The 17149-nt window shown below is 39.1% G+C and overlaps 1 protein-coding gene across 5 annotated transcripts in view; it reads right to left on the bottom strand.

Moving 5' to 3' along the window:
* Positions 1 to 17149, bottom strand: part of RBM33 (RNA binding motif protein 33) — a 102206-nt gene that overhangs the window by 22108 nt on the left and 62949 nt on the right. For 4 of the 5 annotated variants that reach the window (XM_054000614.1, XM_054000694.1, XM_054000859.1 and 1 more), the window contains exon 15: positions 11450 to 12085. In XM_054000614.1, coding sequence (XP_053856589.1) covers positions 11450 to 12085 — 636 coding nt within the window. Of the gene's footprint in view, positions 1 to 6509; positions 7042 to 11449; positions 12086 to 17149 lie in introns of those variants that run through there. The other variant, XM_054000932.1, reaches the window with a different exon arrangement.

Raw genomic sequence — 17149 nt, 5'->3', positions numbered from 1 at the left:
TTACTGAAACTTCAAAAGCAAAAAATCATTTCACATAAAAGTCTAGGATGGCCAACAACCACCCAATATTTAACTACCAAGCTCAATTATCACCAAATAAAACTGTATAAACTGAACAGAGAACTGCAAGAGAGTCAAAGGCATTAGCACACCACATTGGTTTGCACTGATGAAAAATCTGATGGGGTTTGTTCCCTGCTGGGGTCTCAAATGCCACCATTGGCCTTTGCTGCTACCAAGATGCTTCTGCAAGTCTGAAAAGGTGGAAAGCTCTGGACTTTTAAAATGAATTGATCCATTTCACAAATAAGAAAACCTACAGAAAACAATAAAGAATGACAATGGAACAAGTTTTGCTTGATCCTGCAAAAAGAAGTTACGGAAAAGCAACTGGATCAACCCCTTCTTTTACATTACTACTCTGAACATTTACTGGTTTTGAGACAACTCAAAGAGGGGAAGCAGAGACAAAACTGCAGCACTGCTTCTCCAGAGAGGTCCGTGAGTCAGACATGGTGCCCCAGGCCCAACAGAGCTGAGCAAGTCAGCAAGACACTAGTTCCTGTTCCAGGCAGTCTGGCTTCAACTGAAGATAAAAACCTGGTGGTTTTATTAAGAATTAAAAACCAAATGTAACTGTTAAGTGACATGTGCCAACAAGCAAAATGACCCAGAAGAAGCATTTCAGCAGTAAATTCCTTTTTCACTGGTTAAAGACACGACAGTGCAAGGACAAACACTGTCCAAGCCAAAATGAACAACCTGTGTTAGTACCATGTAGTGTTGAAGTACTCTCACCACCACCATCATTCTTTAAACTTCTATGCAAGAAAACAAGTGGCTTTTCCAGGTATAACAATGAAGAACCAAGTCAAGCAAAACACCTGAAAAGAGCTTTTTAACTTCTGGACTTAAAGCTACAAAACCTCAGAACGTTATGGACAGGTCACATGCTCATAGGAGTACACTGACATTTTGGAGGAAAGGACATACAGTTGCACAGATGACTTGTACATATGCTGACTCCTGATGCTCCCTCATGAGCTGTATGCACAACAAGCTGGCACCAAAACACACAGCAAATTACAGGCAAGCAGGTAAGTCCACTAAAGCTGTACTGCAGTAGCTACCCCAAATGACATCTAAATCACAGAAGCTAAATTGCTAACATCTCTTCTACTGAAAATGTCTCAGGTCTAGCTCATCTTAAATCAATTTTTGCTTTACCTAAAGACAATTTCTGTATTGCTATTTTTCATCAGATTACATCGCTGCCTTACCCAGATTTAAATATGCAACAGGGGGAGGTATTAAAGTTTTAAGCCTTCTCATGTCAAAATACATTTTCTTTCCTAGAGTATTTCACAATGTACAGAGCTGCACTAAATTTTTCAGAGATGCATCTATGCATCATTATGACCTGTCTCACACAATTTGATGTACTAAACACTGAACCCATGTAGAAAGCCTTAGTCAACCTCAGAGACCTGGGACTGATTGATACAAGCTCTGATACTTTATACTTCAAATTTCCTCTAAAGTCCTGAGTAGAAAAAAAAATTCATTCTTTGTCTGCAAATCAATGAAGGAAGAATGTTTTCCTCTTATTGTCTACGCCTTAATTTATAGATTATAAACCATCCAGAGTTTTGAGCTCCAAATTTCCAAGTTTCACAAAGGGTCTGCCTTCCTAAGATCTGGCCAGGAAATGGTTCTCTTAAAAGAAGAAGAAATGTTTCTATTACTCAATTAAAGTTGGAATAATGAATTTTTTTTTTTTAAAGTTGCAGTTCTGTTCAGGGGAAAGTATAAAAAGTATCTTTCAAATTTCAAGTACTGAAAGATTGTGAGCAGTGCCAAAACAAGTTAATCTCAAATACTGTGTGTATATAAACAATGGTCAAAAGATTGAGGTAAAAGGATTTGATTTACATGGTGAATGTTTTTCAAACCTCTGCTCTGGAAGAATCTACAGTTTGACCTGAAACTAGACTAACAAAAAGAAATTATGCTATTCAATGGCCATAACTTTTAGATCCAATTCACTGATACCTATCAAGGCTGTTTTTCATCAGCCTCTCACTATACAGATCCATATATAGTCAGTGTTGTGTTTTGAGCAACTTAGAAAGAATTCTGTCAAATATGAGATCACAAATTCTAAAAGCAGAATTCTATGAAGGACTGCTTGAATTTAGCAAGCTGGAGCCTCTGTCATATCATTATGACAGTTTTATGATGAAGATGAAGTTTATTTGCCACCAACATTAGCAGGACAAATTTATTTATAACAAATGCTTTAAAATGTACTGATAAAAATGCCTATTGATACTGTCAGAGCTGCTTGCAATTTGACAGATCAAATCTTATTTTCATTCTTAAACCCCATGAAGGAATGGTATCACCAACTTGCATTCTGTAGTGAGCAAATTGATTAATCCCCCTCTATAGAAATCTCAACTCTTGATTACACCTATCAGACGTTAAGCAGCATTATTCTAGAGTGACAACACTTGACAAATTCCCAAACCACTTTTCTCAGCCTTTGTGGCCCTGCTAGCTTGTATTAACCCTGATGAAAAATTAATTTTCCTTATCTTCTGCTAAACCCCAAAATCCAAATCCGCCAAACTGGCAACTCTTTCTGTAAAGGTATTATGAAAACCTCTAAAAGATTAATTGCATGTCTTCAGGTGACATTAAATTAATTTCTGTACTCGTGACAGACATTTGATACTCCGCACTGAGAGGACAGATAACATTGTCAGGATACACAGAAGGACAGTGGTGCAGTGTCCCAGGGCAGCCTCTTATGAATTCTCCTTTCGATAAGGCCATACTTCACTGTCATTGGCACTGTTAGTGATCTTGCAGCCCACAGACCTCACTGCACAGGTTTCTATTAACTACCACAATGCTGTGTCTATCCATGTAATCTTTGTAAAGCTAATTCAAAATCATCCAATAGCAAAGGGATGCGCATGCTGGATAAGGGAATAAATAAAATCTGGTTATTTGAGTAAAAATAACACAGAGAAGCAAAATGTTGTCAGCTTTTCTGAGGTGCATTACAACTCAAATTCTCTGTAGCACGATGAAGACTTAAATCTTGTAGGGAAATCTCAGTCCAAAACAGTACTGTGATTGATTTCTTGTAAGAAAGGAGAAACCCCTCATCTGCTACCAGTTTAAGACGATATTTCTAGAAATTAGTACCTTTAAAGTACCACAGTAGTTGGGGGAGGAAAACATCCTTTTGGTTATAAAATTCATCTTTACTTGCAGGACAAGAGAAATGACTATTCCTGAGCTATATAGGTTCGCATAGGTAAACCTGTATTTTACTGATACTGCAACTGACTGTAGTAAAACAGACATCTACAAAGACAGCTGTGATTCCCACATAACAAAGAGAAAGAAATGCAAGGCAAAACCCACACAGAACAACAGTGACTTTCATCTAATATACAGGAGTACTTTTTCACTATAATTATCAGGAACACATATTAGAAGCAAACCCCTAATAATGAGCTATTTCTCTTTGACTGGTGCTCCAAATGCTTTACCACATTGATACAGCTGGCTGACAGACTGGGGACCTGGGAATAGGAAGCCTAATCACTTGCCAAATATCCCACAACCAAGTGACATGACCAAGCACTGCTTCTGAACAGTTGACGATCTGTTTTCAATCTGTCAAATGCCAATGAGAGACACCTGGAGACCTTTTTTTTTCCAGGCATTCTAGGACCTTTAAAAGGATTTTTTTTTTTTTTTTTTAAGAATAGCAGTAGTTAAGAAAACTGCTCTCCCACCAGGCTAGAAAATGCCACTCTATCAATAGACAGCTCATCATTAACAACTGGTTTAAGACATATTAATGAGCTAGTTTTGACTCAAAGTACACACAGCAATGAGCTACTTCAGACTACAAAAGTAATGAAAGAGCCACATCATTCCCAGTTCACACCAGAGAAAAAAAGACACTTCTGATGCTGCTCAGTGATTCAGTTATTTTTCCCAGCCTAAAATTTTTGTATAGGCCAAACTTGACCCAAGCAAGAGCACCCAGACTAAGCAATAAATAAATATAATGCAGAAATAGTTCCCTTCCTGTGATAAAAAGACACTGCTACACTGCTTCAGTGAGCCATGATGCGATGAGCATCTTCTGTGCCTAATGGTGTATGAAAAGCCAGAACAGGAAGAAGAAAACACCTTGCAGGAAAAGCAGCTAATTCCATTTAATCCCATGTACTAACACAATTCTTAACTGAAGGATCTCCTCATCCTCCTGAAAGGAGAACTAAGGCATGGAGAAGAACTGGCCAAAGAGAGTCTCAGCCATATCCATGCTGCATGAAGTTTCATTGGGAGTGACAAAAGCACAGCTTGAATCATGTTGAATCAGTGTTGAATCACAACTACATGGTTTTTAAACCACCCACCCGCTCATTATGAAAAAAATAATAAAAACTGCATGTCAAACTTAGAGCAAAATTAAGGTTCTGGAATGGACATGTCTAATACTCTCAGAAATACCTTCATTTTTATGTATCCTCTGCAGATATATAATGTAGATAAACAATGTTTTAAGCAAAATTTCTTGGTTCACTTTTCAGCCGCCAATCTGAGAGGTTTTTGAAAAGGGAATTTTAGGAGAGACTGGACATGCAGAGAAAGACCAAGAGAAAAAGCTCCTGTTGGAAAATATCAGCGATACAAAACTTGTGATGGCCCAAAGCTCCAAGAGGAGCACTTCCCAGCTGGACACCAGCTATGGCACAGAAGGCCAGTACTGGATAGCAGAAACCTGTACAACTAGAGCTTCGCTTCTTGTGCCTGTCTGGCCTTTCTACTTTCTAGTTCATGTTCCTTGAAGCTTAAAACTACTGGCAAATCAAATCCCTCTTGTCTCCTGCCTGAAGCTCCTGCTAAGTCTTAATAAAGACAACCCCCACTCCCTCCTACCCCAAACACTCCCGACTCAAGAGCTAAACCTCTGCACTAAAGGCCTATTCCAAGTGGTCCAACTTCTCAGCAGAGGGATGTGACTTCTCAAAATATTAAACTCTACAACTCTGCAAGCTTGCCTCCCAAGTTAAGAGACTGCATTTTCATATGAAATCTGACTTTCTCTTTGTAAAGCACTTCAGTGGTGTCACAGCTATCTTTAGCAGGAAACTGGGCTCCAAGATACTCTGTAACACCAAGATCCTACACACAGGAATTCCACACTGTAACATTTACCATGGCAGAGAAACTCTCCTTTGAGACTTAACAAGAGTGACAAGCAACAAATGCTCTGCTTTCTGGGTGCTCAGGGGCAAGCTGCACTCTTCTTCAACATGCAATTTAAAAGTCTCCTGAGGAAAATGAGAAACTTGTTCTGCAGTCTACAGTAGAAAATACTTTAGATCCATGTTATCCATAGCACAGTCAGATTCAATTTAGGTAAATATCTCTTCCCCCTTTCACACATTTTATGAGAAGCCCATAAAACGTATTATCTGTGTCTGGTTTGGCTGTTACCTTAATTCTCACTTTCTAAGTGTGCCCACACATGTCCCTTTATTTCCTTCTCCCAGTAATCAAATATGTCCTAAAGAGTACAGCTCAGCCCACCTCCTGACCCCAATTCATGAAATAAGAGACTCTGTCTCTACAGGGACCATCTTCACTGGAGGTCTGTGAGGACACAGTTTATTACTCATTTTCAAATGCTCCTGCCATGGGCAGGGACACCCACCACTAGACCAGGCTGCTCAAAGCCCTGCCCAATCTGGCCTTCAAAACTTCCAGGATGGGGCATCCACAGCTTCTCTGGGGACCCTGTTCCAGTTCCTCACCATGCTCACAGGAAAAAATTTCTTCCTAATATACAATATAAATCAACCATTCTTCAGTGTGAAGTCATTCCCCTTGTCCTTATCACTCCATGCCCTTGTAACTGTCCCTCTTCAGCTCTCTTGTAAGCCCCTTTGAAAGTCTCCTTGGAGCCTTCTCTTCTCCAGGCAGAACAGCCCCAACCTTCTCAGCCTGTCTTCAGAGGGGAGGTGCTCCAGTCCCTCCAGTCCCCTTACCAACTTTGTGGCTTCCTCTGGACACATATCAACAGTTTCATACAATCAAGAAATTAATGTCCACTTGTGAAACATTTCCAGAGTGAAATCTTGCAGGCTATGGCAGGCAGAGTCCTTCTTCAACAGCACTGATATTAATGCTGCTTCAGAGGTCTTGCTCATTTTGCCATGGTACCTGGGCACTCAGATTGGCTCCTGCAGCTCCCCCAGCCCACTCCCAGGTGGGCACTATCCATGCCTCCTTCAAACTGTGGGATACAAATAAACACCAAATCATTCTCCCATTTCTTAAAAAGTTATGACCTTACAGGGCAGAAGTTCTTTTGTCAAGGGTTGGGGAAAGGGCTTCATGAACTTCCCACACAAATGCCACAATTCTTAGTGTTTGCAATTCCTGACATATTTAGATGAAAGGCGCTTAAGAGCTTTCAAGTCAAATATTTTTAATTAAACTTGAACACATACATGCAAGTAGAAACAAGTACAAACATAAAGCAAAGTTGGTTGATAAGGTTACATTATCAAACAAGAATCATCTCAATCAGAATTATTTTCCATATTTAGAACTTCATATTCATCTCAGACTTCCCAGTTGCTTGAAATACGACTGAAGTTGTCTATCTTCCATTTCCATCTTGTTTTTGCAATCCAAGGACATTTTTTTTGTGACAGGCTTTTCAAACAGAAGGACTTGTCAGCTCTTTTTTCAAGCTTTTCATATGAAGCATTTCAGGTTTTCAGGAATTAGGATCACTTACAAGATACTGCTTGTAATGCAATAGGGAACACCAAGATTTTAATGTATTTTTATCTATATATGTATTTATGAAAAAACCCTCATTGTGCAGCCTTCCACAGAGACAAAGATTGGTGTGTTCTTGGTGCAGCATAAGAACCCGCATTTTCAGGCCTTTGGGACAGACACACAGCTCTCTGAGCATGGCAGGACATTTTCTGGCTAAGAGAGAAATCATCCAACAACAACATAAGATGACAATAATACAGATATTGTAAGATATTGTAATTTACCACAGAACCTCCAACTAAACAGAAAACATGTTCAGCATGTATTTCACGTGATCTTTAGATATCTAAGATTATAGCTGGTACAAACCTGTTCTTCCAGGATTAAAACAACTCTGAATATATTGACTTAAGGAATTAAATTACATTTGGTACTAGAACTCTTAACAGACAGATTGATGACAGAGAGCCCAAACAGCACCACAAACAGCCAAGGTGTTAAAAAACATGACTCATCAAGAGAGAATGAAAGATATTAGAGCTCAGAAACAGTTAAGATATCTTTAAAAGGAGAAAGAAATTCTTCCCCATCTCTCTTCAACTATAATACAAATAGTCAGAAATTCAAAATTATAGCAAGAAAATGTGATTTGGTCACTCAGAAAATTCTCCTAAATATACACATTTGACACTGGAATAGATGATCTGGGAAATCTGCAATAATGAGATCTCGGGAAAAGGCTGGACACATCTGTCAGGAATACTACAGAGTTCACAGAAACACAGAATAATGAGGTTGGAAGAGACCCCCCCTAAGATCATCAAGTCCAACCTATGCCCTAACACTTCAACTAGACTATAGCACCAAGTGCCATGTCCAGTCTTTTTTTAAACACATCCAGAGGTGGTGATTCAACCACCGCCCTGGGAAGACTATTCCAGTACTTTATTATTCTTTTGGTGAAAATTTTTTTCCTAATATCCAGCCTATACCTTCCCTGATGTAGCTTGTTCATAGTTCACGTGCCCTGTCAAGACAAATTAGTTCAACAGTCTTTTCACCCTTATTTTCTATATTTTTATGATCATATTTTCAAGTGATTGATTATGAGTGTTTCTTTCCTACACTCTCACTGACTTTATACTTACAAGTAACTTTAGGATTGACTTCAGGCTCCTCAGCAAGCCCAGCAAGTCTCAGATGCTTTATTAGTAAAATTTACAAGTATGACTACTCAGTGAACACACTGAGCTCTTGTATCTGAAAAGGACAGCTCTGAGGAAATGCCACAAAAACAAAGCACACTGGATTCATAAAAGATATTGCCTCCTTGGAAAAAATAAAACTAGGAACAAAAGCAAAAACAAAACAACAACAAAAAAAAAAAAACACCAAAAATCCCCAAAACCCACTCCCCTTCCCCCCCAAAAAACCCAATCCAAAACCAAATCAGCAACCAAAAAAAAATCTAAGTCCATGTGCTAAACACTGCCTAATTTTCCAGGAACATAACATTTAAAGGAGTCATTAAAATGGAAAACTATTCACTTTACTGCCATTCCTGCATAAAATGTATGTATATTAGAAAGGGATGGGCAAAGTATTGGGGGGGAGGTGAAGGGTGGGATTTATTTAAAAAATAAAAAAGCATCAACAGACAAAATCATTACTGACAGTACCTAATGTGTCACCTTGATACACAGACTTAGTCTGACACACTGGAAATGCTGAATCATTTTCTACTTTCATTTTCCTGAAGAACAAAAAGTCATAAATTAAGGCATCTTATGTATCAGGAAAACTGAACAAGTTAAAATATTCTTGGAATTTACATGGTAATTCTTAAAATTCCAAAAGCAAAATCTTCTCACAAAAGAATATTGTGGAAACAGATTAAAGACCATTTTGTCTTCTAAGGACCCAAGGGATATTTCTACCTGCAGGTCAGAGATCTTCAGTAGCACTGCTGTGCTCAGCCACACAAACAGACAAAAGCTCAGTCTGGTAAAGACACTGCCCTCAGGAAAAGAAGCCATTCTCCTCTGACAATATCTGTACTCCACAGTTCTCACCAACACACCACACTGCTTAAATGTTACACAAAAAACAGCAGCAGCAACACCAAACCACTGAATCCTGGTTCTACAGATGGCCCTACTGAATTAATCACAGTCCTTGGGACCAGGTTCTGGTTTAGCCCAGACTGGTCTAGAGAGAGTTAGTACAGCTCTGGGCTGGAGCAGCTCCTTCAGCTGAGAGCTCCCCAGCAGTGCTGAGCAACAAGAGAGGCTTGCCAGGCCTTGAACCCAGTAAGCTTCAAGAGGGAACCTGCCTTCTGTCTGATCATGAGCCATCCCACTTGTACAAATGTATTCAAAACATCTCTGCACAAAAGAGCCCAGGAAAGGAGAAGAGTACAAGGAATTAGACAGAGAGCAAGGGCAGGGATGCTTAGCTGCAGGACCAAGCCAGTGCATATAGATAAGAGATACCAACAACACTTTGACCAAAGGCAAGGAGTAAGAGGAAGCACTATTACATGCTAAGGAGAATGGCTAGGGAAAATGAGATTTGGCTTTTGCTTTATATTTAGTGCTCAGGCAGAGGTAGTGAAAACAAAATAAGCATGTGGCAGGACTAAAGCAGTGGAAACTATGTATGATCTCCAATCGTGGTAGTATTTGGAGCCCAAGCACCTTTTAATTCTTCTTTTAAATTCTGTCAAAAATGGACTAGAAGATTGTCTGCCCTGCTGCTCCATTTATATTTTCTTCCTTGTGTGGTCAAACAAAGTCACAGATTCAGCTTGTCAATAACTGATTAAAAATTCATCAACTATCTTGATCAGTGTTAACAGCTAATTGCAATGCTTGCTTTCACTCTCCCACAGCTGGAAGGAAACTTAAAAAGTCCACGGCAACATGAAAACAGTGACAAAAGCTACACATAAAGAACCTGCTTCACCTTGCTGACACCTCAGTATCTGAAAGTTAAGGAGGAGAGAGTAAATCTGCTTCTGTACACAATTAAAGAGGAGCTACACATGCATTTAATTAAGCTAATTGCTCTTGCTTACCATGACACTTATCTGAAACTAATCATTAATGGTCTTCTGAAACAGAGCACTGTGATAAAAACAATTCATTGTGAATGCTGCTGTGGGCACTGATAACTATTTGTTACGAGGAGCTGTATACAGTTGTGACTGGCATTGTTTTGTTTCATCACATAATAAAAGAAGTTGTGCATGACTGCTTTATTCAATTATACATGAATCACAAACCTGTCATACCTCTTGCAGGCCACTGGGATTCCTACAGACATACTTTTTATATATAAATATTTTTAGCTCAACAGAATTAATTTCTTTCAGTTTCCTGTACTTTATTCTTCTGTACTTAAGTTACCATGTCTGAGGAATTAGAACTGACAACAACCTGATGTGCAGGATGTCTATGTAGTCAATAATGCCCTGTACGTTAATATTTGGAAAAACCATATGTAGCTTGTTCATACAGTCATTATGTAATTCACAGTTCTGAGTGCAATTAAGTTTTATGAACTGTAGAAAAACGTTCATAAAAAGTAGTTACAACTTTGGCATTTCAACATCCTCCACATTACTACAGAGTAAAGCCTAGCCTCCAAGGCCTTCTTCAGTCCCTGTTACACACTGTTGTGTTTTCCCTATAAAATTCTCCAAATAATTTAAAAGCATTCTTCCAGAAAAAACACCTTCAATGTGCTGCTACCTTACATCATTCTTTCCTCCTCAGCATAAACCCAAGGACAGACTTCAAACACTGACAACATGATCTCTATGTCCCCTCATCTTAGTTTCTTTAGAGCCCTAACAAATTAACTTGTCTTTTCATTAAGACAGAAAAAATTTGGTCGAGTGACTTTCTCACCAAAACCCCAGATTTTCAATAGGCACACTGTCCTCAAGACCATCATTGTGAGTCTTCCACACCAGTGCTCAAGGGACACACTGCAGATAAAAGACCCCTCATCAAGAGATAAGGAAATCTCATTTAGATGCAGAAGTGAAATGGTAACATTTTAAACCCAGCCTGTAACAGAAAACACCCCCCCCTCCAACACACTGCTTTAATTAATTTCATAACATGCTTCCTAAGAAAATAAAAACCATCTTCCACTGAGTAGAAACCATACTAAGACCAAAAACTGCACACAACTAAATTAGGTGGCCTCACTTACCAAATAAGCAGGTCCTTTTTAACTAAACCTTAATTAAATACAGTCACCTAAATTCTTTCCTCTGAGCAATTATCAGACCTATCACCCTTAAGCAAAAGGAGCTCAACTGAGCAGTCTTTCAGATTTCAGACTCCAAGTTACAACTTAAAAGAAAGGAGTATTTCAATATGATTTCACTGGTAACTGCCTGGCATTAAAGCATTACAGGAAACACTAAGTGTTTAATAACTGCTAATAAATTACATTTCTGAAAATATAATATATAGACTATTAGGTATGCTAAACCTGTTACTTCCCTCACCAGCTCAGGCCCATTTTTTATTTCGGGATTACACAGAGTCAAACACACAGAAACAAACCACGAGGAGACACAGAGATGAGATGAGCCTTGTAAACTTACCCCTCCTGACAACTTAATCACCCTGACTTTGCTGCCGACATGGGGCCCATCACTAGCACTGTTTGTCCGCTGCATCACAGTCCTTTTCACTCCCGGCTTCTGCTCCTGGGGCCTGGCGGGGACCGAGGCCACTCGAGCCGCCTGTGCCGTGGGCAGCGCCGCTGCAGCAGGTTTGCTCTGTAACACTTTCTGGGGTGCCTGAGGCTGACTCGCAGGAATTGTTCTAGTTTGCCTCAGCTGCTTCACTGGCTTCATCTGCTGTCCTTGGTACTGGCCGTCCCCTGCGCCCTGGGGGAAATCTGTGGGTTTGGGGTGGATGTTTGCAACTACTGTGTCTTGCTTCCTAACAAGGAGTCTGTTTTTCACGTTGTGCCTGGTCTGCAAGCCGGAGTGGGGTATGTAGGGGCTGCCGTTGGTGGGGAACTCGGAGGAGTCCTCCTCGTGCTGCACGTAGGACTGCTGGGAGCAAGGCTGCTGCTGCTGCTGCTGTGCAAGTCTCTCCAGCAACTCTCTCTTCCTGGCCCCAGCCTGCTGCTGCCGTCTCAGCTCCTTCTGCTTCAGGATCTCCTCTCTCAGGCGCTTCTGCTCTTCTATCTTCAAACGATACAACCGAGTTTCTTCATCTTCGTCTGGGTACTACAAAGGAAAAAACAAATGAATTTATAAAATTCTAAACAGATGCCCAGCTCGGTCAAAACAACATGAAATTGTTTCAGATGTAGAGCTTTTTAAATTTTCCCTGATACCAAAGCAAAGCTATTGGCGGAGTGCATCTGCTGCTAAGGTTTATTTGCTATTCATTACAGACAAACAGCTCAAATCTGGTTTAGAACTTAGATATATTACTTCCTAGACAGAAAAGCTTTAATACCACTTGAGAAATCTGATCAGAATAATAATAATAAAATAATAAAAAAAGTTTTACAAATTGGAATTAATTTAAAAGTTTCCAAAACCAATTAAACTATTAATATAATTCAAGATATCAAAATATGTTTCAAATAGAAGGTAACAATACAGAGGCAACCCACTGTCACATAGGTTTTATCTTGCTCTTTTCTGACAAAGTAACAAAAGGTAGGGTGGTAAATGACCTGAAAGGCCCTGATTAGAACTATTGATTTTTCTCACAGAATTTTAAGCCTGATCTCAAACTCATTTGTCACACAATAATTGGTTATAATGAACAGCACAAGTCAATCTCTCTGACCTTGAACTCATGCACTCTCTTCAGAATCAAAATGTTGCCAAATGCAGTGTTGGAATATTAATGGTATATAGAGAATGCCTTTAATATTCCAGCCCTGGGCCTCTCTGAAAGTACTACACACCATCAAATAACCTTCCTAAAGATTCTTCAACTCTGGAAGAACGGGTTCTTATGAAAAGCTGTATAAAAATGGACAAGAGTCAAGGAAATGCAGATTCTCATCATCCTGGAAAAGAAATCAAATGGCTCTTGCAATAAAATCACATATATTTTTCAGAATTTGGAAGCATACTTCTTTATTATATTCTCTCTTTTTAACCATTTTAAATATTTAAGTTAGACTTATAGAGAATGCTTACAAATGGTAATGAGCACAACATTCTACTCAAGATGCAGCAATCACTCCTAACAACAGCCTCTCCAAGTAACCATACTTTGTATGCTGGTAAATTAATTCATAAAGAGTGCTAAAATATTTCTCAAAAACTGGGAATCTGTGATGAATCTTCATATGTCTTGCAGCAACTGGGTGCAAACTGTTTTTGACACAACTGCCATTTTTTGAACATATGTGACCCAAATGTGTGACTTGAAGGTTTGGGGTCTTTTTAATATTCAAGTGCTTTCAATCCTAGTGCACCCTAGAATCCTCCCCAACCCAAGAAAAAACCCACCAGAACAGATTCAGCCATAATGTTGGTTCATGGATGTGAAAGCCCAGCAGGGTCAGAGCTGCACTCACAGCACCCAGATGCACAAATCCTGAATGCTTGTTTCCTTCAGCTGTAGCTGCTTCTTCCCTGAGCAAGTACTGACAGGGATTATTCTCACAGTTACCAAAATCAGCTCATTGTCTCAAATTAGAAGTCCAATTACAAGCATGTAATTAGCAGTCTAATTAGAAGCCAAAACAATGGCTAAATAAGAGTAACCAATTTGCATTTTTAAAATTTGCATTTATTTTTTAAGTATAGGTTGTAGTTCAGGGATGAGGTCTAACACAGTTCTAACAGTTCTTTACATGAGAATGCTACATCCACCCTGAAGTTTTTATCTTTATACTTTGTGGAACATGATGGTGGTGATTAATAATCACTGTGACAACTAAATTAGAGATTTGTGTTGATAGATGGTACAGAAACATACTTCGACAGGAGGAAACCCAGATATTTCATCTTGTATTGACTACTGGAGATGCTGGATTGTAGCAAAAAAATAGAATTTTATCCTTATGAAATACAGGGAAAGATTAAGACCCTTAAAAATAGTTTGCAAAGGATGAGAAACATGTAAGCTCCAGCTAGGAGGAGGATGTGCTGTTATGCAGATCCTGATGCAATTAATAAAATGTTCAGTCATTTTCAGAGACACTAAGTATCACAATTACTACAATTGTTCAGAGGGAAAACTTGTTTCACTTAACTTAATGAATTCGTTTATTCACCTGCTTTGGTTTAGATCATAGTATTCTACAATGTATCTAAACAAAGCTGATGGATGCCATGAGCCAATACCAAGTTTACTTGTGGAGGCAGTCCTGTAATTTTTTTTTCCCTTATGCTCAGTTGGAACATTGCAGCATGAGTCTTAAGGAGACCACCACTTCTACCAGTGCCCTTTATTAAGAGGGATTTGCCTGCTCATTTTATCACCTAATAAGTTCTGAAGACCTTGGGAGACAGAGATCACAATGTGGCAGGCTCAGAACACCAACTCAAAGGTTGCACACAGCACAGAGATGTGTGCTTTGCAGCACACAAATGAGTCCTGCCAGCAGACAAGGAATGAACATCCCAAGGGACTCTGACTAATACATCCCTGCAACAGCCCTTGGACAGATACACTGATTCCAACTATCCCAGAATTAAACACAAAGATGACTGATATAAACTAGACATGAACTCTGTTTTTCTATGCAGTTCAAAGAATGCTTAGTAGAATATTCAGGCAACTTGATCTCAAATATAATCCGAAACTTTCCTTTCTGAACTAAACTCAGGAAATTAGTAATGATCCTTGGAAGTCAATCCCTTCTTAAAAGTTAAAATCATCAAGAGCCCTGAGGTTATATGACAACTGCAGATCAGTCTGTTAACAGAATAGAGGTAGACCTAAATCCTTAAAAAGCAAGGTACTACTACTGTTAAATTCTAAACAAAATGCCCCCACAGCTAGAGGAAGATAATATAAAGACCCTGTGATGATTAACAAAATATCTCCATTAGAAGTCAGCTTTAACTCAACTTAGTTGTACAATGGCCCAACAGATTGAGAAGGACAGCAAACTCCTTATCAGGATGAAAACAGGGGCAGTTAAATCCCCTTCTCCTCAGCACTTAGAGCACCTTATATACACCATCCTAGAGAGTGAGGGTATGTATGTGATGTATAGTACATATCAGTGACCAACAGTATGTAATAAGGACATTCAGCATAGGAACTGGCAAGACAGGGTCAAGATGAACACAGGACACTATGCCTATTGCTAATGACTTCCATCCCATTAGTTTAATAAGCCCAGTATAGATTTCTCCAACAAACAACAGCACTGCCAAGGAAAAAAAGAAAAAGGCAAGGAAAGCAAGCATTTTGCCTACAGAATCAACTGGGAGAAAGTACAGATCCTTTGAAGTTCAAACCACTGTAATTTTCACATCCCGTGTCTGGAAGCAACATTATCTGTAGGTGAAAAAGCAGAAAAACGTGGAGCAGCCTTTTCCCTGGATAAACTATTAAGCTTCACGTGCTTTGGGTAGAAAACTCCCCAACATGAAGAAAAGGTACACTGCACATGTATATGGCTCCTCCTTTTACAGGAGGCTGCAAAGTACAAAAGGTCAGACATGCACTTGGTTTTGTAGGGGTGGCTTGTTTCTGCCAGGTTTTGAGTTTGTTTTTCTTTTCTTTTTTTTAAGTGGAAATTCTCATCCATCTTTGAACAGCTTTAACACAATGCATTTCACTGAGGTTTGAAGGCAGACTGAGCCTTAGCTGCAGGTTTTTCTTCTCCCTCAAGATCCAAGGCAGTTTTGATGGAAAGCACCAAAAGAAAACATTACAGGCTGCTTTCCTGAATCTAGGTGAAGAGCACCAGCAAGAGAAGCAGCAGTTCCACATCCTTCTTCTGGGGAACCTAGAATGGTACTCTTGACTTAGGAAAAGACAGCAAGGACACACTCTATATCAAATTATTAAACTTTCTACTGAAATTTAAGTCTACTGCCAGTATCTTGCTTTTCATGTAGTGAATTAAAAAGAAATAAATCCACACCTTTCCAGAAATCTGCAGGATTAATTGCCAATTAATAGAACTAAATGCTGAGTCATAAGAACCAGACAATGTTCTGGTTGGCTCCCAAGGAACAAAAAAGGAATCATGCAACCAGGATCATTTATGTGTCTCAGCAAAATGGGTGCAAGAACAGAGCAGTCAAAATGGTTTGATCTGCGGCATAAACACAAATCTATTCAGCAGGCTTGTCTTTATTTTTTTAAGCTATAACATAAAAACATAAGAAGCCAGAATAATTTGTCTAAAAATTCATGTCAATTGTTTGCAAAAGGCACAGCCAGATCCAAATTGCATCATTTGGCTGCCTGTGTTCAAAACTACAAAATATCTGAATTAAAGGCTACCTATGTATACACACTGTACATTTCACATTGCTGATAACATCAGCTCCTGAGCCCGAGGAAGGTGTGAGACACCCTACAAAGCAGAGGTGATGTACATCTTGGACAAAGAGGGAGACAGTGAAGAACAAGGTTACAAGTTACTCCAAGGAGCACACTGCCCTCTTGCTAATTTCCAACTGGAAACAAAAACTGTGATGAGACTCTACTAAGCACAAGACAGGAGGCACCATTACAAAAATTTGGAAGACAAGTTATTTAAACAGGAGAAAATGCTACCATTTTTCAGGTAGTTCATAACTAAAAAGATGAAAATATTCAGATACATTTGATCTAGTAATTTAGTGCAGCAACTCTTTTCCATATTGCAAGCCTTGTTAGAAAAGACAGCAATGTAAAATCCAACAAAATTCACAATTTACTGGATTTGGAAGAACAGAATACAAAGGTTTTCTTTCACTACATCAAGGACATTATCCCCAGTGTAAGTACTAACATCAATACAACAATGACTATGCGGTGCTCTACTGATTTCCCTCCTGTTCTGAGCTCCAATATCCATTTCTCCTAAAGACACATCACCTTTCTCCATTCTCCCTCTTCTTTAAACTCAAAAATGCTTAATTCTGCCTTAATTCCTGTAATCCTAAACTGACTTCAACAGGAGCAGAATTAGGCCCAGATCAACCAGACTTTCCTATTACAATGACAAAATGCTAAGGATATACAATTTAAATCCTGGGGAGTAAAAGCTATTCTGAACAGGCATTTAAGGTCAGTATTTTGCAGCCTAACAGGAACACAAGCATTCCATTAACATACAGCTTTTAATCTTCTATTCACTCACATTGCAAACC

This window comes from Vidua macroura, chromosome 1 (genome assembly GCF_024509145.1).
Source record: "Vidua macroura isolate BioBank_ID:100142 chromosome 1, ASM2450914v1, whole genome shotgun sequence".
Classification (NCBI taxonomy): domain Eukaryota; kingdom Metazoa; phylum Chordata; class Aves; order Passeriformes; family Viduidae; genus Vidua; species Vidua macroura.
This window is presented reverse-complemented; position numbering and strand designations above follow the sequence as displayed.